The following is a 26,106-nucleotide window of genomic DNA, read 5'->3' as shown; positions in this document are numbered from 1 at the left end:
CATCACTCATCATAAATCATTGAAATGATATTCAGTAGTTAAATCTATATCTCTGCAGGGATGCAGATGACCAATGTTAGCAAACATCACTCCAGATTAGCTGTCTGCTGACACTTGAGAAATATGCTAACAATTTTCATCCATCCATCCATCTTCATCCGCTTTGTCCGAGGCCGGGTCGCGGGGGCAGCAGCCTAAGCCCAGACCTCCCTCTCCCCAGCCACCTCCTCCAGCTTATCCGGGGGAATACCAAGGCGTTCCCAGGCCAGCTGAGAGATATAATCTCTCCAGCGTGTCCTGGGTCTGCCCCGGGGCCTCCTCCCGGTGGGACATGCCTGGAACACCTCACCCAGGAGGCGCCCAGGGGGCATCCTTGTCAGATGCCCGAACCACCTCAGCTGGCTCCTTTCGATGTGGAGCAGCAGCGGCTCTACTCTGAGCCCCTCCCGGATGGCCGAACTTCTCACCCTATCTCTAAGGGAGAGGCCAGCCACCCTTCGGAGGAAGCTCATTTCTGCCGCTTGTATCCGCGATCTCGTTCTTTCACTACCCACAGCTCGTGGCCATAGGTGAGGGTAGGGACGTAGATCGACCGGTAAATTGAGAGCTTCGCTTTTACACTCAGCTCCCTCTTCACCACGACGGACCGGTGCAGCGTCCGCATCACTGCAGCTGCAGCCCCAATCCGTCTGTCGATCTCCGGCTCCCTTCTCCCATCACTCGCGAACAAGACCCCGAGATACTTGAACTCCTCCACTTGGGGCAAGAACTCATCCCGACCCGCTAACAATTTTAAATGTATTAATCCCAAATTTAAAGAATTCTATTGATTATGTTTAGGAGTAACTCAAATCTCCCAGTGTGTGTGTGTGCGTGTGCGTGTGTGTGTGTGTGTGTGTGTGCGTGCGTGTGTGCGTGTGTGTGTGTGTGTGCGTGCGTGTGTGTGTGTGTGTGTATTTTTACCCGGCTCTCGAGACGGTCACTGTTGAGTCTCAGCTCATTCCTCTCTTTCTCTACCTTCTCTAGCTTCTGCTTGAGTTGCTGGATCTCTTCCTGAGAGGGAACATGCAAAAGATCAAAAGATGGTTTTAGTTATTTATGTATTTAAAAGAGACAATGCAGTTTAATACAGCTCAATATGGAGCACGAAACTGATGTGCTGCACATAGAGCCCATAGTTGCTCATTTTCAATCCTTGTCGAGCTTTTACATTCACAATACACAAACAAATTACAAAACGCATTACTTAAAACCATATTGCGCTATTATTAAAAAACTATAGACTTCAGTGTGAAACACAGCTTTTAAAAAACAACCCCAAAAAGCAGAAAACCTGGGGGAAAAATAAAATTTGAAAAGTATGGATACTTGTAAAATTATAAAATGATTAATGAAAATGACTACAGCACTGATTTACCCTTAAGTAACCTTTGACCTGTAAAGGATTTAGGATCTGTAATTGATTTGATTTGAGTGGGAACTGTTTTCCATAGATGAGTAGCCTTCATAGAAAATGCTGACTGTCCGAATTCAAACCGCGACATGGCATTTTACAGTAGCCTGTCACATACATGTTAGTGCACTGTGTAAATATACTTAATAATAATGCTTTTCTCAGTTTTACTGAATTGAACCATGTGTTTTAATCCAACATAACAACAATAAGAAGAAGAATATCCCCTTTGGGGCTGCGGCAAGAAGGGTATCCAGTTTAAAACTCCAAAATCAAACATGCTCCATAACTCCTCTCTGGAGGGGAGAGGGAGGGGAAACAGGAGGACAAAGGAGGGAACAACTAAGCTGTAGTGCCTCTTCACCTCACTGTGCAATACCTTTTGTGCAATACTTTTGTAAATAGTCAACAGTGCAATAGACTCAATACTTGAAATGTGCAATTCACTTGTATTTTTATTTTTATTCCTATTTATTCTATTTATCCCCTTCGTATATTTTATTTATATTGTCTCTGTATTTATATATATGTGTGTGTGTATAACTCTGTAACTTCTGTCGGTGCTGTGCTTTTTTGGAAATCGAATTTCCCAGAGGAACCCACCCGAGGGATTAATAAAGTTCTAGCTTATCTTATCTTATCTTATCTTATGCAGGGCTATCTGTAATATCACGGAAGAAATTACAGCTGTGACACTTGATACAAACCCTTCATTACACAGGTTGGTCTTAATTTCAGGATTTGTCATGTAGAAGTAAGGAGAAGGCATTTCTAAAACTGTTGAATGTAAAATACAAAATAAAGTAATTATTCAAAGTTTATATAACCACCAATATTACATCCCACCACAAAAATGGCGACTGATTTTTGTGCATTAAATCACCACACGGCTTTATTTCAGATACATACCAGGAATGTACCACCAGTGTATGTGCTTAAACTTACATCCTTGCCACGGATCTGTTCCTCAGTGAGCTGCACCTCTATCAGAGGTCTGACAGTGGTGAACAGCTTCCACCATGGCCAGCCTTTGACACCACGATTCTTCTTTATGTTCTTCTGGATGCAGCGGATTGCCAGATCCTGAATCTGTCACACAAATACAACAACATTAAGAAAAAGACCACAAAGCTGGACAATGATATTAACAGATACAAAGTGCAGGATAACCAGAAAAGTACTATGTGGGGAGAGTTTGAGGTTTCTTCTTGATTGTACCAAAAAGAGATTTGAAGATTTAAAGCTTCAAAGCCTCAAAGACATATCCTACCAGTAACATCTACTGGTCAGCTGTAATTATAGTGGCCACAAACTTTCAACTCCAGTTCCAAGCCAAAGGCAAGAATTCATTCTAAGGATTATCACCCACACATGAAAGTGTCACAACATTTTGAAATGTCAGTTTACTATAAAATGTTTAACAGTAAAACCACCAAGGGGGTCCTGTTGACCCCATTTTGTCATGAAAGATGCTGTAATAACGTGAGTGAGCTAAATGTGATAAGCAAACATATAAGGGACTGTAGTTAAATAACAGATGAACAATTAGGCTACTGCAGGCCTGAACGGGTTGTGCAAAAAAGTGATCTCTCAAATGATATGAAGTCATTTTGAGGCAAAAGAACATTCCTGTCACCAGGTAGAAGCTGCAATCAGCTGTTGGCAAAGTGACTTTTATATATCCTTCACTTATCCAGGTATAAACACTCACTGAGGCATCTGGGCAAGAGGGCAGCAGAAAGTACAACAAATATAATAAGATAACAGTTCCATAAAGATATGTGAAGTGGCCAAAAAGGACTGCATTGATTATAATGTAGAACACATAGTGGGTACTATAAAGGCAGAAGCATAAAGATACTTGCAAAACAGGTCCTTTTTCAAAATGTATATATAGGTTAACCACTTAATGTTATGTCACTTCTACAGGCATGACACGTATAAGCAAAGATATTGACATTAAAAACACTCAAAAACATCGGAAATCACTTTTTTGGAGACAACTTTTTGGCACAATAGCAGATCAGAGTGGGCACTGTGTGACAGAGTGCATGCAGAACTGGATGTGTTGCTGGTTTTGCAGAGAAGCAGCAGAACAGAGTTAAACTGAGCAAAGAGTCTGTGGAAATAAACAGTGAAATTGGACAGGTTTCAGGGAAGAAGAGCGGAGGAGGTGTTTCACTGATGAGAGGCTGCAGGTGATCAGAGGAAGATGTGGAAGATAAATATGAACTTTTCTAATGTTACAATAATTCTTTTATATGTAATATGTATATAATATGTAATAATTCATTTTGACCTTTTCATAAAGTTCTTCCTCTATAACAATTAAATATTTACATGTGCCAGCTGCTGTGTAATTTGTTGTTCCCTATGTTTATTAGTTTATTATAATGCATATCTTAAATGTATGATCAGTAATGAAATTATCTAAATAATCTATAAATCTAACAGAAACCCTAGAAAGTTGTTAGGTTTATATTGTTGGATTGTCATTTATGCTTAGAAATATATACTCATATATGCTTAGAGGTATATAGTCGATTGCATAGTGATAGGATGTCTGATCCTTAGCAGTCTGCAAAGACTCTGTGTGCCTCCCAGAGGGTTCTGGCATACACACACATCCTAGGGCAGCGGTCTCCAACCTTTTTTGTGCCACGGACCGGTTTATGCCCGACATTATTTTCACAGACCGGCCTTTAAGGTGTCGCGGATAAATACAACAAAATAAAACCAGTACCGGTACCGAAAAAAGAAGATTTATTCATAACACACGTGAAAAGACCCAGGAAAACAGAGTTAACGGTAAAAACGATAACAAAATAACGCTGAAAAACGATAAAAACCCTGAAAACCAGACATTTCACACCTGAGCCTCAACTCTCGCGGCCCGGTACCAAACGACTCACGGACCGGTGCTGGTCCGAGGCCCGGGGGTTGGGGACCACTGTCCTAGGGTCATGAGAGAGGTCGTACCTTCTCTTACTGATTTATGGGATAGGAGGACACCTACTCTGTATCTGTTTTAGTATAAAAGCCCTTTGTTTAGGTGGACCGCTGGGCTCCTGGCACCAGCTTTGGGGAGTCGTTCACAGGGTCACATCTTGGGACACACACACACACGCATACCTACACATACACACAGACGGTACTCTTTGTTCACATGTATGCCTATGTAAGACGTCATATGTTAATGAGACTATGCATATTCATGTAACCACAATAAAGAACAGTGCTGCAAGGGAGCTAACTGAGAGCGACTGAGGTTCGAGCGGAAGGAACGGCGCTCGTCACAGTTCTCTCCCTCGTGCACGAGCAACACAAAGAGCTCTGGTGACTTGCGTCTTGCTTTTGCCATTGTAGTAGAATTGTCTTGGTGTTCCAGCAATAGGCCTGTGCTACACAAACCTATCAAAAGTCATTTTAAATACTTATTTTACCAACCTTTGCTTAAAACTAGAAAAGAAATAACATGAAAATGAACAACTTAACTTCAAAAACAGGTCACGATCAAAATGGCCCATTCTGGCAGGTCTTGTGTTAAAGTGTTACTGCTTATAATACTTGAAACATAACTTATGATTATGGGAGGTATGATTGAAGATTTGTGAGAAGTTCTGTGTCATGGTTCTGGTACCGGTGTTACATCTTTCACCATCTTACAATGCTGTGACTGCAGCCATTCCCCAGCTCTCTGAATTGTACTCATGGCCATTGATCAGTGGTTTTTGATCAGTGGTTGCTCATCAGTGGTCATCTGGTGCAGATGGCAACAGATTTTAGATTTACTAGAGTTAATTGTGGTATTATTGCAAACAGATTGCATATACGTGCTAACTTGAACCTGTTCAATGGAAAACTGATCGCAGACAGACTCTGTCTTGGTGCTATTTTATTCTCATCTTGATGGACCTTTTGAAATCCTTTGAAGACAGTAGTTAGTAGCCTCAGACCTGGTCCCTATCTTTGAAATGACAACTTCAAAGATCACCAATATTTCTCCATAATTTTGGTCAGGACATGGACCCCAACCACAGTTTTCCATAGTGAGCCTAAGAGAGTTATGGCTATGTTGGAGAGTAAAGACAGTCAAAATAACAAATACTGACTTTCAAGCTTCAAGTCTTATTTAGCTTCCTATTTTCCTAGCAAAGAGAAAAGCGGACTGGCTCAAGATATTTTTCACCAAACTGTATGATTTTACTTCATTAAAAGTTTAGATCCAACGTTCTTATACATTTTGTTTCAAATGCTTTCAACACACGGCTTTATTTCAGATAAACTAACGAAATAACGAAAACTAGAAGTGAAAAAACATTTTCGTTAACGGAAATAAAAATAAAAACAAAAAAAGGAAAACTAACTAAAACTGTAATGAGTGTTCACAAAACTAACTAAAATTAACTGAATTTATAGCAAAAATGTGTTTAGTTTTCGTAGATGTGTGTGTGTCATACAATAGTCAAGGGTGAAAATGAAGTTTAGTTTCCAGATTTTTTTCTTGCTGTCTCATTATCCCAATTTGGGATTACTTTGAATATGACTGTGTTTTGGATAAAGCAAGTGTCTTGTAGTGGAAAGAGACAAATTATGAGGGACATTTCTAAAGGGGAAAAAAATCCCACAAACCTTAAAGTGCGCTTGAAAAGCTCGCACAAGAAGGCTAACCTAGCTTACCTTGAGAAGGTAAGGGAGCACACTCAAACCTCATCCCCAGAAAACAGAAGCTAACCCCAGGCAAGGCAGCGTGATGCATCCCGAGACAACAGGACGGGGATATCTACATAACTGTGTGAGTCAATTGCCTTCAAAAGGTTTATCAATTCACTTGAACCAAAATTACGAACACCCGGTGCTGCAAGAGTTAATAGTCTCATTGGGGCCAAGATATAAATTTTATATTTGCCTGGTATCAATGGTTGTTCATCTGCCTTTATTTATTTATTTAAAGAACCCATAGGTGGAAATGTGAGTTGTCTGTCTCTGCGTGTTAGCCCTGCGACAGACAGGCGACCTGTGCAGGGTGCAGGGTATGGTAGCTGGAATAGCAACATACCCAAGGATAAGCAGAAGAGCATGACTGATGTGATGAAAATGGGAATTTGTTGCACTTAATTATTGCAAACAAAACTAAAACTATAACTGAAACTAATCAAAACTAAACTGAAACTAAGGATTTTCAAAAAAATAAAAACTAAACTAAACTAGCAAACAATTGGTAAAAACTAATTAAAACTGATATAAAATTGAAAATCTGAAGTCAAAACTAAATAAAAATAAAAACTAATGAAAATTGCAAAACTATTAAAACCCTGGTCTGAATACAAGCAGTAGCATCTTTCTCAATACACCTGTTTCCTGTCAGGGTGGGGAAAGTGGGGATTCTTTCTTTAGGCAACTGTTTAATTAGGCTCAGCGTTGGCTGGCAGTGGAATCCCCCGTGCTCCTCTACTCTCAACTGTTCCTATGAATGTCAAAAAGAGAGAGAGTGGAGACAGACTGCAGGGCTTCAAAGCAGTCAGCAGATCTCTTCTATTTGTCTGTTCCCCCATGGCGAAGTGGAGTCTTCATCTTTCTTTCCTTTTTTCCTATTTCCCCATCATCCTTCTCCATCTCACTTATTTCCTGGAGTGCTTTGAATGCAGCTCCCTCAGGGAGAGAGGGGGTAGGATATGAGGAATGTGAAAGACAACAAGGAGGTTGCCTAGAGCAGGGAAGTGGGTTAGATGGGTAAACAAACTAACCGGTTGTGTCTTGTGACAAAAAAAGCAAACCTGATTGTTATACAAATTACAGCACAAATTCACATTCTAAACTAAGTCCATCTGTAAGAATGAAAAAGGACGGACTTGGATAAATCTTTGATTTTTAGTTTCATTAGCTTTTTGGCTAATGTTGAACACTCAGTATACGGAGTCTGTAAAGTTACAGAGCAGCATTACATAAAAGCCGCCAGCACCCAGCTGACTCAGTAACTGCAGAGTTCAATCAACTCCTACATCTTTAAAGCTCCCACCGGCATTCATTTTGTTAACAATATCCATTCAATGTATGTTTTATGGGTAAGCAGATTGGATTTAATGTGTCTTTAAAGTTTATTCACAGGGCTGTGATGCTGGATTTGACTGATGTCTATCACTTTCACTTTTCATTCTTGTAATTTTTAGAACTCTAGTGCAAATCCAGCATTTCTTACTGCTCCTTTACAATACAAGCACTGAAGTGATGAAATGCTGGGTAACTTATTGAGAAGATAATTTAGACATATGTGATTGTGATGATATGAACTTGTCAAGGCATCCTAAGTTGCATTAGAAGACAAACTACAGTGTGAGCCATTTCCTCTTATCTGCTTTAAGATTTCAACCAAGTCTGAGACTCTCCAGGATGCCTATGAACAGCGCACTAGAAACAAACTATTTACGACGGCGTAAAAGAAATGTGCCCAGTTCTACATCAATTACATGAGATTACTGTTTGCCACAAGAGATGAGGCTCAAACTGAGTTCTTTGGGGGATAACAAGAAAGCCAAACGCCCTTGAAAAGTCCTTTTTGTTGGCAGCCCTGAGACCAGTGCTGCAAGACAGGATAAAATGAAATGGTAATGAAAGCTTAATCTCCACACACACATATACACTTACCACAAATACAAACACTGTGTACCAAATTAACTTTGAGTACACATGAGAAAAGTTTCACAAGCAGCATGATCACTTCTGTAAAGCTACACATGAAGTCAACAGATCCCCACGTGTATTTTGCGAGACAGCACCAATGTTTCCCACTTGTCAGGTTATTATTTTACACACATGCACGCGCAAGCGCGCGCACGCATGCAGAGAAGAAAATGACTAAAGCACAATCATCCAAACAGGTAACTTGTAACACATCCTTAAAGCTTCTTTGTAGCAACCTAAACTCGAACTCACTTTTATTTCAGGGGAACTGTCAAATAATAATGAAATCCCATGACGGTCTTTTAATTGAAACAGGGGCAACTGTAGCTCAGGCAGTAGAGCAGGCAGTCTACTGATTATAAGGTAGGTGCAACAATCTCCGGCTCATCCAGTCCAAGTGCTGAAGTATCCTCGGATCCTTGATCAGGATACTTATTCCCAGACGCACTCCCCCGATGCACCCATAAGATTGTGTGTGTGAATGTTAGATACAGCATTTAGGCGTAGATAACAGTGCTGTCTGAATGTGATCGAGTAAATACGATTTTTAGTAGAAAACACTTTGAGTGCTCAAGTGAAGTAGCAAGGCGCTACAAATACTAGTATAATTTACCATTTAGAAAACTCTAGTTTTCTAAATAGACTTTTTTGTTTTTTAATATTTGTATTTTAATATTATCACACCTGCTTCTGGACAATGAATTTTTAAGGTACTAGTATTGTACCATTTAAAATAAATATATATGTATAAAAAATGCAAAATCATACTTTTGTTGTATAGACATTGCCTTGGTTTGTCTTTTAGTCAGTTGGGTTAACGCTTTTATGCATGTTTTTAACCCCAAAATTGGGTTTTATCTGTCAGACATGTTCTGTCCCTTACCTCAAGAGTCACTGCTACTCTTTGCCTTCAACACCAACTTCTGACACAACTAAGTCTGAGACTCTGTCCAATGCCTATAAACAGCACATCAGCAACTAGCTATTTACAATGACATGAAAGAAATTAACCCAGTTCCAGTCTACATCAATTATACGAGATAACTGTTTGCCATAAAAGCTGGGGCTCAAACCGAGGCCTTGAGGCAATAATAGCCATGGCTGCACTTGTGGCTCCTTACTGGTTGGCCCTGATGTCTCCTCGGGGACTGATGACATCCAGTGTTTGTTTTTTAAGAGGATTACCAGGAGGGCATTTCCAGAAGGATGTTAACACATGGCTGCTCAAGATTATGATTGATTATGTGTTTTTTATTGCCTGTAATGTCCTAATAGTTCTACTCATTCTGGATTCAAAGTCAATGTCAGGAATCAAGCTTTTTGTGGTTATAGTGAAGTAAAATAATAAGGTCATACCAATGAGGCATAAAAGGTACAGACAGATTAAAGGGGTATTCTGCATCTCCAGTTTCTTCAGTTCCTTTCCTTAAAGTTTTCCTCCTAACCTATCATCTATCTACCTGACAGAAGTCACCTATAAGGAATATAATGCCAAATCCCAACAACAGTCACCTCAAAGGTATGTAAATGCAAATGCAGAACAAAACGAAACACAATCAAAAATGAAAAATGAAAATGGAGGGGGGAAAGGTGATAAAAGGTATGAGAATGACGTCACACAGTCAGTAATCGATACTGGAATGGTTAAAGAAGACACTATGATGAAGTCACAGTGGGAAAGAGTAGCTGACTGGGAGCTGTTTCTTTGGCAGTTGCTCACTGGAGATGCATGATCACAAAAATCATCCGAGCAGCAGGGGGAAAGCCAGTATATTTACAAATGGCAAATATACAACATATCTTTTTTGCAAGTCATCAGTGCTGTGTTGGTCAGATTTCAACACGTAATTCCTAACTTTTTAAATGCCAAATGATAAAGTAGTCCTACCTTTCTCTTCTTGAACGCCTGTCTGGCTAAGTATCCCCTGCAAGCAGCCTGGAAGAGAGAAATGTTCCTCCTCGTCTGGAAATCTCGCTGCTCCTCCAGTCTGGACAGAATCCCTGCTCTGAAGAACACCTGCAGAAGGACAAGTAGAGTTAGAGGAGTGTCACATATACTGGCTCTCTCCTTTATTTTCTCACATTATTAACTCTCTGAAGTTAATAGTTCAAGTTCAAGTAAAGTGCTGTTAAAAACTATTTGCTCTAATTTTTTTAATTTTTTTCCCATGATCTGTCATTTATTCTTAAAAATCAAGTACATCACATAAAAGTTACAGAGTTCAGTATTCATCACAAAAGGGTACTCCGGATGATCAATCCACATCAGCAACTCAACAAACCGAATATTTTTATTCAGTGCTTCAATGGCTTTTATTTCTTCCTCAGTCAGTGAAAAATCAAATATCTGGAAGTTGTGTTTGATCCGCTCAGCTTTGAAGCTCTTTGGGATCATTACAACTCCTCTCTGTATGTTGAGGCGCAGGGCCACCTGGGCACTACTTTGGTTGTACTTTTTCCCCAATGGATACAAGCACCTCATCGCCCAGCAGAGGAGGACATTTCAAATTCACCCAAGATGCATCTCTAGAGGAGCCAGTTTGGCAATAGCTAACAATCATGATGTCATTCTGACGACAGTACTCTAGAAGTTTTGGTTGTCTGAAATATGGGTGGCATTCGACCTGGTTGGATACGGGTTTGTGTTTGAGACCAGGTTGCTCTAATTTTAATATTAGAAAAAGATAACCAGAGTAATTAGAAATAAATGTAGTTTATTTGTGTAAACTTTTGTAAATGTAGCACTTTTTAAAATGACTTCATGTGTTCAAGGAAAAAAGCTGTTCAAAGCAACAATTTGCATATTAATGATAAAGAAACTGACCTCACAGCCCATCGTTTGTCAGTTGGGCTAGTTTTAGTCATTAATCAAATGTACTCTTTATAATGAAGGGTAAACCTGCAGCCAGCTGAGACTGAAGAAGTCACTTGGTGGATTGACTAAATGTTTCTTCTAGAGATGGCACGATACCACTTTTTTATGTCTGATACCGATATCATAAATTTGGATATCTGCCGATACCGATATGAATCCGATATAGTGTTTTTTAATCAATAAAACTGTTTTTTTAATATCTTGCTGCATTTTGTATAAGTTCATACTCAAGTTTAAATAAACAACACTAAAGCTATTCTGTTATACCTGTATGTAAAAAATACACTGCACCCAAAATATGTCATAGTTCAGCAATACTGATCAATCTAATGAACTTAAACCTGCTCCATCCTCCCTATTCTGGTATTTTAAAGAGCACTTAGCAGAAATATTAAGCAACCTAACTAATAGGGTTGCAAACTCCCAGCAAAAAAAAATAGGGAACCACCCTCCACCTAATGATGCTTAATCGACTTAATCAACTTTAATTTGATGCAGTGTGAAAAAAAATGCACAGAAATAAATAATTTTTCAAGAATAATTAAATAGATTCAACATCTTTCTTCAACAGAATGGCAGACTGCACAGATGGTACCTTCCCAAAGGAAAAAGTACTATAGCTTACTAGGGTATATTAGACTTAACAGTTACTATATACAGTAATGGACTTCTATACATTTTACATCAGATTAAAACTTTGGGTGTAAGATTCAGATAATTATTTATAAAAAGCTCGACATTTTAAATTAGAATAACAAAGAAAAGTATGTCTTTGTGCCCCCTTTTCCCTGTTCATGCCCTATCGGCCCCCTTGGCTAAACTTTGCTAGATCCGCCTCTGCACAGTTACCAGCGTCAGCTACGTAGAAAAGATCCTGGTGTAGAAAGTTATATTAAATAAATTCTAACAACAGATTATCAAGCTTAAACGTGCTGCTGTTGTTCAGCCGCTGGTTTCCTCTTTCTGGTCCAAAGTGGGCCAAAAACAAACAAGAGAGACGGACTCGCGACAGAAAAGCCGATCAGCTGATCATTGATCAGGTTCATGATTGAAGTAGCAGCAGGAGAGGGAGGGAGAGAGGCAGTTGCTCCATATATCGGTTGTTAAGCTTAACGCGGGAATGCTTTACAAACATTCAGAGATGAACTTACACACTTGCTTCACTTCTCTCTGGGATAACTTCCTCGGAGATGAAATGCTGGTTTGGTAGCGAGGCTACAAACACACACAGCCGCTCTATCACGTGATGCACACTGCTCCGACGTGCTACGGTTATGAGCCAAGTTAGGCCGTGTCGCAAGTTTTGTGAGGTGCTTTTTTGATATTTAATGGATCGGATTACATTTTTTATTTCTCTCCGATATCCGATCCAGTAATTTACGTCAGTATCGGACCGATACCGATACGTAATATCGGATCGGTCCATCTCTAGTTTCTTCCACTGACAACGCTAACTCCAGATGAACAGAATAGACATTGCTTTGTGCACTGGTGCACAGTCATGTTGGAACAGAAGGAGACCATTACCAAACTGTTCCCACAAAGTTGGGAGCATGAAATTATCCAAAATGCCTCGGTGTGCTGAAGCATTAAGAGTTCCTTTCACTGGAACTAAAACAGCAGTTTAAAGAAATTATTAAAAACCCTAAATTACAAATAACAGTTATGCCCATGATGAGTATATGTAATTCTGCAATAATCACTGTGTGGGTACCTGCGTTATAGTTCAGTGAGGTGATCTACTATGATTTTGGGTCCAAGTCAAAATTTGCAGCCCAGCTGGGCAACTGCTATAGTTTTGTTTGGGGTTGTTTTGTTTTTTTATATAGTGGTTTAATGAGCAGTAGGTTGTTCCTCATCCAGTTGCCTGTGAGCTATGTTTACTGCCAGAGGGAAAAACAACAACAACATTTGTTCAGGGCTTATAGCAAATTCCAGAGTATCAAAGAATATTATGGTGAATTACTTTTGTTTATGTTTGTGGAGCTTTATAGATTTCTACAAATACTGATATTTTGTGTAAAATGGCATTGTGCAGGCCTTTTCCCTATACGCCAATCTAACAGTTTTAAATACTGCCTTACTGTTGTTGTGGCTATAGATGCTGGTGGGAAAATGAAGTGGCTAAGGTATAAAAAGCACAGAAATGCTTTTTCCACTCCCCAAAAATGGATTCGGGTACCACAAATCAATTCTGCTCCAGTGGGATTTTCTATCATGGGAAGATGATGTCTAACTAGCCTGGAAGCAGACAACACATGCGGCAAACATGAACAGCTATGCTCCTCAGAGACCCTTGTGTCAGTGTGGGAATGGTTTAATACTACCATGCAGAGAGCTACAAAAAGTTTGGCATTGCACACCAGGGACAGGTTGGCAGCAATACCTGCACAGCCCACAAATCTTGTGTTACTGCTAATTCCTCCAGGCTGATGAGAGTCCAAACACAACTAATGTCAAAAGTCTGTGTGATTTGCTTTAATTTTAGATGGCGGGACATGTGACTTGTTAGAAAATACTGAGAAAGACAATGCTAGTATTAAGACCCTCAGTCTCTTAGATGAAATGTAATATTATTATTTATTTAAATTATTAAAATCGGGGGTGGAGGTGGGGGGCTGGGATCATACCATTATGCAAAAGATTTAAGGGGGACAGATGTTCCGAAGACAACAAGTGTAGTGGTACAAGCCAAGTACACAGAGAGACGGCGAGCTGGATTTAAATGCAAGCGTGTTGGGAAAAAGTGAAGAAAGGAGCTAAAATGTAAAATGAGCAGCATCTGGCTGCATTTCAATGATATTGGAGACTGTCTGAAGTGATATCCACTTTTATATTCAGCCATTTTCCATGGTGGAGGATAAAAGGTTTCAAACATATCCAGGCCTTAAACCTCATATGTGTTCTCCTAAGTTACAGTTCAGTATTGAATATTACACAAAATAAACTATATACAAAGTGTCTTTGAATATCTGCATGTAGCACAGAGCCATGGCTCAGGGTCTAAATGAGTCTCATAGGCCAGAATGTGCTTGAAGTTATTTATAATTCTTAACTTGTTTGAACTTCTGCTCACCACAAACAAGCACAAGCAGAAACTTTGGCCTTTTAACCGTTTTGTTTGTTTGTTTGTTTGTTTGTTTTCTTAAGTCTTACAGTTTTTCCTACTGATAAAATGCTCTCATATGGCCATTCATACTACACAAAATAATTAGGCATTAAAAATTTAAATGACAGAAAAGTTTCTGTTTTTCCACTTTCTATAGAAATTTCTGGTTTTTACGATTACAAAAAAACCTGAACAGTCTGGGCAATCAGCTGCAAGAATTTTTGCTGTAACCTTTCACATCTATTACTTACAGTTTAAGTCCAAAGATGCGTGCCTACAGATTTCTTTCCTTGTCACAGCAGCTTTTTCTTCCTCATGTAGAAAAACAGTTAAATAAGTAACTTCTTTATACTGAATGGGAAGTTTCACTGGTCTGGCCCACTTAAGGTCAAAGTGAGCTGTACGTTGCCCGCCATGTAAAATGAGTTTGGCACCCCTGACATAGACCATGTTAGGCAGGTGTTATTATTTAACACAGACAAACGTTAGCTGGAAAATGTACCTTTAATTATCAACAACATCTCTTAGGCAAGTCATTGCTCTCTTCACTGCCATTTTTTAAGTGTGCCTGTCTTTCATGTATTTCCATCTGACTCTGATTAAAAAAAAATAACATACACAAATATATATATAGTAATAATATATATATATATATATATATATATATATATATATAATTCTATAATAACATAAATAATAATATGTAGTGATATAACGTAATGTGTTTAACTAAATTTATCCTGTTGTGTTATTATTTTGTGATGTGAAGTGCTGCTTCACCAAGCTACCTTCTTCATAAAGGAGAAGTGGCACTCCATTCTTTGAGGACACACAATTTTTGTTAGCATCTTTAAAGAGACTAATGTTTATTGAATTCAGAAATCTGACCTCAACTCCATTTACCATTTATGGAACATTTGCAAAGCCAAACACTTTCAGCAGTAGGGATGGGTATCAAAACCCGGTTCTTGTTGAGAACCGGTGTTTCAATTCCTTGGAATTTTTTGCCATTTTTGCAAACGATTCTCTTATTGATTCCAGTCGCCCCGAATTTACCTGGCAGGAAACATGGCGGCTCAAACGCTCAAAAGTTTGGTTATACTTTACGAGAACGGCTGACAACAGGGCAACTTGCAATACTTGCAAAGTAGATATTTCATTTAAGGGGGGAAACACTACGAATATGCAAAAGCATTTGCTCACAAAACACACGATGACCTTTAATAAATGTCATGTTTTTAATTCCGCTCCGGACTCGTGAATCTCAACCCAGCAGCAGCGGTAACGTTTGCACGTCCTCTCCCGTTAATGCGGCAGGTAAATAATCAACTAACAGTGCATATTATGTTAGCGCGATCTGCCTTATTACAAACCTGCCATTACTGTGCATTTAGGTGACCATGATGAGAGAGACAGAGTCTGGCTCAGATGCTGGCAGTTCTCCCTGCAGTCTACCGGTAGCGTCTCCTTTCAGGCCAGGATAGACGAATGTCACCGAGCAGTGACTCAGTTTGTGGTCAAAGGCTTGCACCCATTTGCCACAGCAGATGCCCCCGATTTTCGGTAAGTGTTTAATTGTAGGCAGGGACATTACTGGATATTCTTGTGTAATTGCTACTGAATAATTTATGTTATGCTTTGTTATTGCTACAGAAGAATATTTATTTTATTATTTTACATTTACAATTTTTTTTCCTGGGGACCCTGTGACACCCCATTGAAGAGCCGTAGGCTGGATCTCTTAAGATCTCACTGTTGGGTTTGTAAGGCCATGTTACTCCTAAATTTCTATCTTGTTCAAAGAGAAGATATAAAACTAAGTTCTAAGCTAACCGACCTTAGTGTTCTCCTTTTTTAAAAAGAATCGATAAAGAATCGAATCGTTAAACAGAATCGAAAATGGAATCGGAATCGTGAAAATCTTATCAATACCCATCCCTATTCAGCAGTATAAAAAAGTCTTTGTAACATTGCCACATCACCCTGGGATAAAACTGATTATCATGTTTAATGTCTTTATCAAGTCCATCTAGCTCAAGTGTTGCAGTAATTTAACAGAACTGATACTGTCATCTGGAATTAGAAACTGTATTTACTTATCTTCACTGACCTTCGGATCTAACTGTACATACTGTGTAATTGTTAATATAGAAATATGGGGAGCGATGGATGAGTAATATAGAGTATTTATCAGATGTTTAGTTAAGTATTATAGGAGTAGGCCGGTTGGAGAGTAAGTGGCCCACAGACTGGGCCACTTACTCTCTAAATGGGAAGCTGGTGCTTTACTTTCCCACATGAGCTGGTTGGACACCTTTGTGTTTCAACTGTCAGTACAAACATTACAAAACAAGAGGCATTACCAATGTTGTGATATGAAAACCACAGATTAAAAGAAAACTTTGGTACTAAAAAGTTAACTTTGGGAATGTAGTGGTCAAACTCTGAAGCAAGGTCAAACATTCTGCAATATCTGCCAAGGCCCAGACTGTTCTTTATTCCGCAGACATTCACAGATCTAATTAGCAAAAACTGCCTGCCCTTTTCCTTGTGATTAGCTGCACTTTATCCTCAACAGTCTGGCAGTGTTTGACTGCTGCTTGGCAAGATACAGAGAGTGCAGAAAATATCACCTCTTGCCCCCAAAAAGAAAAAAAAAAGAGAATTAGAACTAGTGAGGATACATGTGGAAGTGTGAAGACTTTGTCACTGCAGAGGAACAAAAAAGAAACAGAGAGCCTGTCGCCCCTTTTGCTCGACAAGCTAGTGAGTAGAATGAAAATGTGTTCTAATTATCTGTTTAACTGCAAGGGCCAAAGCATAAAAAGGTTTTTGAATTTGAATACTTTTTCTTGCTCTTTCACAGCAACACAAAGCAGCAACAGCCAGACGACAAGCTGATCAACATCAGTGTAGAAAGTGATGATGAAAACCCACAAAAATCTCATTTTCAACAACAAATGTAAAGACAACAAAGAAGAAAGAACTGGATTTTAGGATTGCAATAAAAAAGAGGGGCGTCTGAGGATCACCACAAAAAGAATTAGTACTGTGAAGGAAATGTTGAGTTTGCAATAACAGGAAAACTGCATTAACTCATAAGCAGAAGTACATTGAGATGAAAAGTGTATGCATTAGGGAAAACTCACCCTGCTTAGCCCCATGTGGTAGTTACTCTTCTCCAGCTCCAAAGACTCCAGTAACTCCTCCACTGCCTGGAAACGAGCAGAACGAACACTCATTAGATAAACAACCCAATCGCTCTGTGTCCGGGCCTTACCTATGTCTGGTCATGTGACCTGGCTCCTAAAAATGATGCAAGTTACGTGCCATAGCAACAAACACCAATCCACTCTGGAATCAGCTAACACAAGCACACACATACCTCGATGTCCCTAAAAAGGAAACAGACTACAAGGTTTGAAAAGTGATGCTACACACTACATTTGGTAAACGTGTCATTAAATGTACAGTGGGGGAAATAATTGTTTGATCCCCTGCTGAATTGGAAAGTTTGCTTATAAAGAAATGATCAGTTTCTAACTTTTATGGTGGTTTTTATTTTAGGGGAAAAACACAGAACAGCAACCTAAAATCCAGACAAAAGGAATTACATTTAAGTTACAAACTGATTGGACCACTCCACTTCACATGAACTCGCTAAATCTTTTAGGTTTCTTGGCTGCCACTCAGCAACTTAAAGCCTGCTTCAGCTCCATCCACAGATTCTTTATACAACTGAGGTCTGGAAACTGAATAGGGTACTGCATGACCTTAATGTGCTTCTTTGGCAACTCTCTTATTGTCTTTGCAGTATGTGTTTGATCACTGTCAGAAAACGGCTGAGTTGATGCCATAGAGTTCAATTTTGGTTTCACGTTTTTTAACAAGCGTTCTCTGAATCATCTAGATCATAGGTGTCAAACTCTGGCCTAATTACATTTGGCCCGCGAAGCCATACCAAATGACTATCAGAGCTGGCCTACTGGTATTATACAGCTAATATATATATTGTTTAGTATTAAGCTTTGCTTGTTCCATATTCAGTTTTTCAGCAAAACGTGTTTGAGTCCATAAGAAGAGATTCATTCTTATATCTGGAGGAATAAATATATTTCAATAAATATTAACGTTAGCCCGCGACTTTGTTCTAGTTTTGAATTTTGGCCCACTGTGTGTTTCAGTTTGACACCCCTGATCTAGATGTTCACTGTTAAACTGTATATGTACCTTCTTGAGCAGGGGACCTTGCTGGCGTTGCAAGATTTCAATCCATTACAGCATGGTGTGTTACCAACAAGGTTCTTGGTCACTGTGTTCCCAGCTGCCTTAGATCACTAACAAGCTCCAAGCTTTGGACTGATCTACCACCTTTCTCATGATCATCCCCACCCCATGAGATACGATAATCATCCCTCCTCTATCTGGAAAGATGTCCATTTTAGATTTCTTCCATTTACAAATAAAATAGTTGGAGTTCTGTATTGCTGCATTAAAATAAAACTGCAATAAAAATTAGATACTGTTCTTGTTTTTCTCCTCTGTTTTTTTGGTAAGGCAACAGCAAGGGCTCAACATCGAGTAACTGTTTCCCCCACTGTAAGAGCCTTTGAGGGAATCTATTCTGAGAACTCTTGGAAAAACTACCTTTATTTCATGCACATATCTGTTTTGTGAAATTCCCGAACAATTGCAAGACAAGATTAATGTAATTACAGGACTTTTGCAGTAATTAAGGAAGAAGCGTTCCTCTTAAAGAAGGGTTTTAGGTCCTCGGTATTTTTGCGATTTCTTCACTGAACACCTCAGTAACTCTTCTTTTCAACCATTCTGTTGTTAATTTACTCATCAGACTAAAACTTCAGATCTCAGATCATCATGATTATGTTTTGGAGTTGATGAATTAAAATTTGTTCAAAAACCAAAAATGCTCAAATTTAGTCTCAGAACATTTTCCCTGACGTGAAGTGGAACTAGACACAGTGGTCTTTTGGAAACGTAGGCTTTTCAATTGCATACGGTCCCTTTATTGCAACAGTCTTGAATTTGATTTGAAGTGTTGTATAAAAAAGTACAAAAATTTGCAAATTCCTAGTTTATTCAGATCCTGTGTGTAAGCGTGACTTTGAACAATCACATTGCATTTTATAATGCAGGAAAACTTAATTTCAACCCACAAAATTAAGCTGCCATGAAAAACAATATTGTTATTAATATTGTAGCTTCAGTTTTCAGCTTTTTTGGAAGCATCCTTTTTTTTTTTTTGGCTGCCTCTTGTGTTTCACAAGAAGCTGACAGACAGATATATCTATCAGGCAGGTATGAAACTGGGATCTGATTGTAAAAGATGTTTCATACCAGGCATTCTAGACCATGGAACCTCTCAAAGGAGGAAAACAATAGTAACAAACTTTAGAGAGAATTAAGCTTCTCAGGGATGATGCATTAAATTTCTCCCCTGCTGTTTGCCTGTTTGGTCTGAAAAGCTCTTGGCAGGCGTACCATATGGACACTGACAACATGGCTACATCATGCTGTCTTAAGAGGAGCAGACAGTACTGGGCTATAGCAGGAGAAAAATGGGGGCTTTTGTTTGGCAGAGACAAACCGTCCGACAGACTCAGCAAACCAAACCCTCTCTCTCTTGCTTTCTCCCTCTGTGAAAAAAAAATTGTATTATCGTCCAATTAAATCTGGCTAAAGTAATCTATCTCACACCAACACCTTCCATCCATCTTCCTTTTCAAATAAAGAGACCTGCGTAGCATTAGTACTCTTTGAGTGGGATATCCTCTCTAAGCTCATCTTCAAGAAACTTTGAGCCTCCTCACTGCCAGTGTAGTATAGAGCAGTGTAAAGGAGCACGAGATTTTACACATCTGTCCTTGTTTAAGTTTTTTTTTTCTTTTTACAAAACAAAACAAAATGTTGATTCTTAGAAAACAGATTCTGCACCTTTTGAGACAAGACATGAGGTACAGAGGATCTTAATGTAAATATGTTTTCTCACAGTATCCTCGTAAGACTAATCAGACCTTAGTGCAAAAATGCTATATACTCGCTAAATAAATGTAGGGAAGACATTAATCATATGCCCGGGGATGTTCCTAAACTGTTCTGCCACCTATACAAAAGAAATTGAAAGATAACGAGACAAAAAAGACACAAGGGAATGGATGGGAAGACAGAGAGAAGAGGAAACAAAGAACTGTTCCCACCATCAGTAATTATTCAGTACAGTGGCTGAATGCTGCCATCCCCCACAATTATAATTAATTATACACAAGAGCGGGAGAGCCAGGACAGCGGTAAGAGAAGAGGAAGAATAAATGGATTGTGTTCACAGACTCAAGTGTGGAGGGCAAAGAGGGAAACACCGCATGTCCAGACTTCATCCTTTCTACACTGTACGTGATTTTGTGGTGTGAAAAAAAGACAAAAGATATCCCCATGAGTAAGTATTTCACTTACAGGCAAAAGACTCACAAGAACATAAATGATCAATCTGAAAGTAACATTTCCTGTTATTTATCCCACATTTACACCACATCACTTTAACAGTGGATTTCAGGTACTCTTAAATAACCTTACATCTCCCACAATCCTGAGCAAATTTTACAAAACAATTTCCCCTTGTGAATGATTTATTCTGATTAAACCAAGGCAAATGATTACATTGTATCTTAATATACGAACAGCTAAGGATGTTGACAAGAGAGCACTTTTCGTTATATCAGCAGTCACAGTCCAACTACTCACAGCAGAACTGCAAGTATCATGCTAACTCTGCACTCACCCTCTTCTCATCTGTGACAATGTAGTGGTGGCCATACTTCTTGGTTAGATGAGGTGCCAGAACATCAAAGCGCCTTCGAAACTCAGAGAAAACCATGTGGTCAGGATAACCTAGAGGCAGAGAGGCAGAACAGAGAAGAGAGCACACAAACTCAGAACACCAAAGTTAAAGTAGCATCTGCAGCTGGTGGAAAGGCTAGAACTTTATCAACAGCCAACAGACAGACAATAGTATGAATGTCTATGGGACAGTCTTACATTGGGGTACTTTAACCCCTAACCCCAGATCAAATTAAACTGAAACGTGGTTCTGTCATCAGCATAACAGTGACTGGAAAGAGTGTTGAAATTACATACATATAACACTGCAAAGTAGTTACCTTGCCTGTGGATGCGCAGAGCATCTAGCAGCTTGGATCCTCGGAGCTGAGCTCTCAGGAGGCTCACGTCCAGAGTCATAAGACCCGAGTCAGGGCTCTCTCCATGAGCCATACGGTAATCACCTCCTCCTACTGCCTCTACTTTGGGCAGTAGGCAATGGACGAAGTGAACCTTAGAACGCCGCACCATGTCAATCAGAGCATCCTAAAAATAAAGAGATTATATCAGATATCAGTTTCCAGTTCTAAGACTTCATGCAACAACAAGCTATGAAAATAGTAGAGAGTTAAGCGTCACTGCCTTAACAAGTATTACAAAAGCAACAGAAGGGGGGACTGTTGTCCTACTGGGAGAACTTCAATGTTCATGTAGACAGCGAGACCTGGAGGGGAATGATTGTGAGGAACGGCCTCCCGGATCTGAACCAGAGCCATGTTTTGTTGTTGGACTTCTGTGCAAACCACAGTTTGTCCATAATGAACACCATGTTCAAACATAAGAGTGTCCATAAGTGCACTTGGCATCAGTACACCCTAGGCCGGAGGTCGAGGATAGATTTTATAATTGTTTCACCAGAGATGCGGCCACATGTTTTGGACAATTGGCTAAAAAGAGGGGCTGAGCTGTCAACTAATCACCAGGTGGTGAGTTGGGTCAGGTGGTGGGAACTGCATGACCTTAATGTGCATATATAGTGAGGGTGCGCTGGGAACGCCTGGCAGAGGCCCCGGTCCACAAGATCTTCAATGCACACCTATGGCAGAGGTGCCATAGGTGTGCAGCTCCATTGCCAAAGCAGCTGCACTGAGCTGCAGCCACAAGGTGGTTGGTGCCTGTTGTGTTTTCGTACCTTTTAACCACACTCTCATCCACTTACCACTTGGAGTTTCACTTGGATACACAGACTCTTCTTCTTGACAGCAGCCACACCTGTAGTGAAGGTTTTCCTCATACTAGTGGCTCGCCGCAGGGCAAGCTGGGAGCTGCCCTCCAGACCGGCGATGGAGCCCGACAACACGGTGGCTCCACTGGCCCGGCCCATGAACAGCGCGCTGATGTTCTTCCTGCAGTGGCAGAAAGATGATAGGGTTTGTACAAATCCACATCACTAGCATCCAAGAATTCACAAGACAATATAAAGAAATCAATCTGGTAGCATTAGTGCCATATTATAGTTTTGAGAGCCATATGTTGACAGGCTCCTTGCTGCACTCTTTGGTTCACTCTGTTGCCTCATGGTGTCAAACACTCACCTTATGACTGCTAAAGGTCTGAAACAGATTTTGAAAAGCTGCTAAGTTAGATATTGTCCCTGCAATTTTTGTCTTTTTAGAGCAAATTAATTGCTTTAGCTAGACTATACTTAAGTAGAGTGTGTATTCCCTTTTGCAAGACAGTAAGGCAAATGTTCCCAAGACTTTATAGACAAAGAGCCATTGATTTCATAACCTACAGTACAAAATATATTGACTTCATTCATGGTTGAACTGTGGATTGTAGCAGTAAGATCATACTGGAAACATTTGATTAAACTCTACATTCTTCCCCTTGTCAAGCATATTATGTTTTTTTGAGTGACTGAAACCATAAAATTTACAGACAGACTGAAATGAGTGCATATGAACTAAAGACAAGAGAACACAGAGCCCCCAGAGGTGGAAAGGCAGGCCTAACATGACAGAAACTGAGATAAATCCAGGCAATGCAAGAATAAATTGGGCATTTCTTTCACAAGTTCACATGCAGTGTACTGTAATGTACATTTATATGTTCTCTATATCGGACAAATGTAATTCTATTAGTACAGGACATAGTTTTATTTTCTTCTTACGTAACCAGTTAATTCAAATCCACTACTAGCAACTCCATCAGGGCACGTGCAGCTTAAAAACAACAGCGGTGATGACCAATCACTTCATACATTGTTCTATTAAACTGGATGATATTCATGTATAGACAGAGGCATCATACTTCTGGGAGTCCTGCAGCAGGGTTGCAGCATTCTGGGCAGCAGGGTTGTGCTTGGCATGGTTCAACCAGCCTTGGGTGTTATACTCCACCCAATTGGTCCCATGGCTGTGGCCCAGCAGGAAGAGGTGGGGCTTCTCTCCTCGCAGAAGTAGATTAGCTCCTGCAACAGAATGGAAATATTCTGCCATGGTGTATCAGTGTTGTCTATTTGTTTCTTCAGAAAGCCTCGACTGATTGCGTTAAGGGACAGCTACGTGTTTGAGTGTTCACCTTTGTTTTCTCCCTGTGCAGAGCCATAGTAGCTGAAGAGTCTCTCCAGCATGGTTTCCTCTGAACCTCCTGGCTGAACAGCCTCCTCCTCCATGAGCCACAGAAGGCCTCGAGCTTCATCTGTCCTGGCTAGAGTACGAACCTGTGATGAACAAAGGCAGGCGAAAATGTCTTTTTTATTTGGACAGATCAAGGAAAGACAATATAGAAATCGTTATCTGTCACTTTCATCAGAGGACAGTGACTGGGTACTAAGCAGCCAAATACCTGACAAGAGATGTTTGTGTTTTGCTTTCTTTTTTCAAAAACAAAATAAAGAAAGTAAAAACATTTTTTATTTTTGCTCTCAAGATTAAAGGTTGCTTTGGAGCTGTGGAGTTGACTGTCAGCACCATCATCTGATGTCACTATATAAACATGGAGGCCTTGGGTAGCATGGATTGGACCAATTTCTGTTACTCCTTCAAACCTTAGAGACAGTGAATTTCCACATGGCAAATCTCCACCTACAGTAAGCTGCTGTTGCTCTAGACAAATTTGTCCTTAAGGTTTGTTCAGCATTTTTCATAAAGACTCAATCAAGGGCATTCTAATGTCCTCCCAAACCTTCAAAGCTGAACACTACAGTACTGATTTAAACTAAAGTGCAAGGATTGGCCCTTTCATTTAATTTTCTACTTTTAAGAAGATTTCCTCCCATCCTTTAAAAATTGTCAGTCACACAAATCAGACTTGAGTGAGCTTTCCAACTGTGCACTGAAAATCATACAGCTCATATATTTAAGTTAGAAGCAAGCAAATAAAACGAATTCTGTGCAAATGCAGAATAAGCCTTCCACAAGCATTTCTGAATGCCTGTCATTCTACTTAGAAATCAATGTTCAATTAATGCTAGTAAATTAGCACCCAAAATCTAACAATATAAAAAGAAAACAGTGCAGCACAAAAGCTTGAGTGATTACTTGGATATAGGCTTTCACAACCTTAACAGCTGATTATAAAACTACTCCTCTTGTCAGTACAAAGTTTAAATCCTGCACTGTTTTGTTAAATTGTTGAATTTGTGGACCTAGCAGAGATGAGGCTTTCTACATAAAAATATGAAACCTGTGCAGACAGGCCGCTTATAATGAAAATACAAAGTTAGCTGACTCTTAAAGGCTTTCCAAATCAAAGAAGAGGCTTAGGATTGTGCTGCTGAAAACACATTATCTGCTAAAGTGTCATTCGAATCACTTACAGAGATTAAAAAGAGTTTGCTGTAATTTGAACAGAGATCACAAGCTAGATGCAAATGCACCACCTGTATTGTTTAATCAAAATTGAGTCACAGTGTGTTTCCATGTCTACTGTTCTTCTGGGTGTCATTAGTAATGCAGCTATTAACTAAAGCTAAAGGTATTGGACAGACTCATATTTGTGTAACACGATGCGGTGCTACCTCAAAAAGATCAACAACATTATTTTAATTCCTCTTCAGATAAATTGAAATAATTTGTTGTTCACTACTTGACATCACACACAAACACAGACACAAAATTATTATGATTCCACTCAAAAGGACAGTGGCAGTGTGGTGTAGTTCCATTGATGGCCTGGTGGAGCACAAGCTGTGTGGTTCAAGCTCACCGAAAGTCTTCTGTAGTTGCTTAAAATCCTTCAAGCTGGTTATGATTAGGAAAAAAGGTACCAGATTATGCACATATGCATCTCGCTGCATATGAGGGCTGTTAGCCACACAGTGGTGAGAATGCCTTTGCAGACCCATGACCTTTGCCAAAACGCCTACGATGGACATGTGGGAGCCTGAAATGTGCCACAGAGCAGTGGAAGATGGAACAAAAAAGGCACCAGAGGCAGAGGACCTTGGTGTTTATGTTGGTGTAATATCTGTACCACCTGATTGTTCAGGATTGGAAACAAGATAAAAGTTTGATCTACAGAGGCCTTGTGACGCTAACACCTTCAGTCTACAGATTCCTTGCCTTGAAAGACCAGGGCAGCTTGACAGAGTGATTTTGTTTGTGGTTGAGCACTGTATTATCTGAGGATGTGTGTACATAATGTGTAAGTCCATCATAAAGAGGATCAGTTGCAGAAACTTCTAAAATCTTTAGTGATTGTAGGTCAGAACATCCAATGTCAATCTAGTCCTAAGAGTTCATTTGAATTCAGTTGAACCATTAGAAACTGACCTCAGATTCACACATGCCAGCAAAAAGGAATCCATTCTGTAGTCTTTGCTGCTAAAGCACCACACTCGCTTTGAAGCTGACACCTGTTTCCTTAATGTTCCAGGTACGGGTTGCCTGGGTAACCATCTAATTTATTTACTACCTAGTCATATGTCAAACAACAGGATCCTGCTCGCGCACTGATAACTGCGTCAACCACTTGCCTGGAGAAACGTATCTCGAGTGGTTATTTTGTTATTTTTCCTGTAGTCACAGAATGTCATTTACGTTGTGTGGCCTCTGGTTGCTGTGAACTGCTTCCAATATGGATGCAGCTTAAAGCATTTCAGCTAATATTTGGGGGATTTGATTGTCTCTAGGTGTCTTGAAAACTAGA

General features: G+C 39.7%; 1 protein-coding gene across 11 annotated transcripts in view; it reads right to left on the bottom strand.

The window, feature by feature from the left end:
- The window catches only part of myo18ab (myosin XVIIIA b), a 127,945-nt gene that overhangs the window by 43,100 nt on the left and 58,739 nt on the right, over positions 1 to 26,106 (bottom strand). For all 11 annotated transcript variants that reach the window (XM_082502105.1, XM_082502109.1, XM_082502113.1 and 8 more), the window contains 9 exons: positions 23,536 to 23,677; positions 23,266 to 23,425; positions 22,172 to 22,358; positions 21,294 to 21,498; positions 20,915 to 21,024; positions 17,268 to 17,333; positions 10,023 to 10,151; positions 2,399 to 2,542; positions 964 to 1,053 (listed from right to left, as the gene is read on the bottom strand). In XM_082502105.1, the coding sequence (XP_082358231.1) occupies positions 964 to 1,053; positions 2,399 to 2,542; positions 10,023 to 10,151; positions 17,268 to 17,333; positions 20,915 to 21,024; positions 21,294 to 21,498; positions 22,172 to 22,358; positions 23,266 to 23,425; positions 23,536 to 23,677 (1,233 nt within the window). The remainder of the gene's footprint in view (positions 1 to 963; positions 1,054 to 2,398; positions 2,543 to 10,022; positions 10,152 to 17,267; positions 17,334 to 20,914; positions 21,025 to 21,293; positions 21,499 to 22,171; positions 22,359 to 23,265; positions 23,426 to 23,535; positions 23,678 to 26,106) is intronic.

Source organism: Aulonocara stuartgranti (assembly GCF_965226115.1).
Source record: "Aulonocara stuartgranti genome assembly, chromosome: 14".
NCBI classification, from domain to species: Eukaryota; Metazoa; Chordata; class Actinopteri; order Cichliformes; family Cichlidae; genus Aulonocara; species Aulonocara stuartgranti.
The sequence above is the reverse complement of the archived record's forward strand: the minus strand, read 5'-3'. Positions and strand labels throughout refer to the sequence as shown.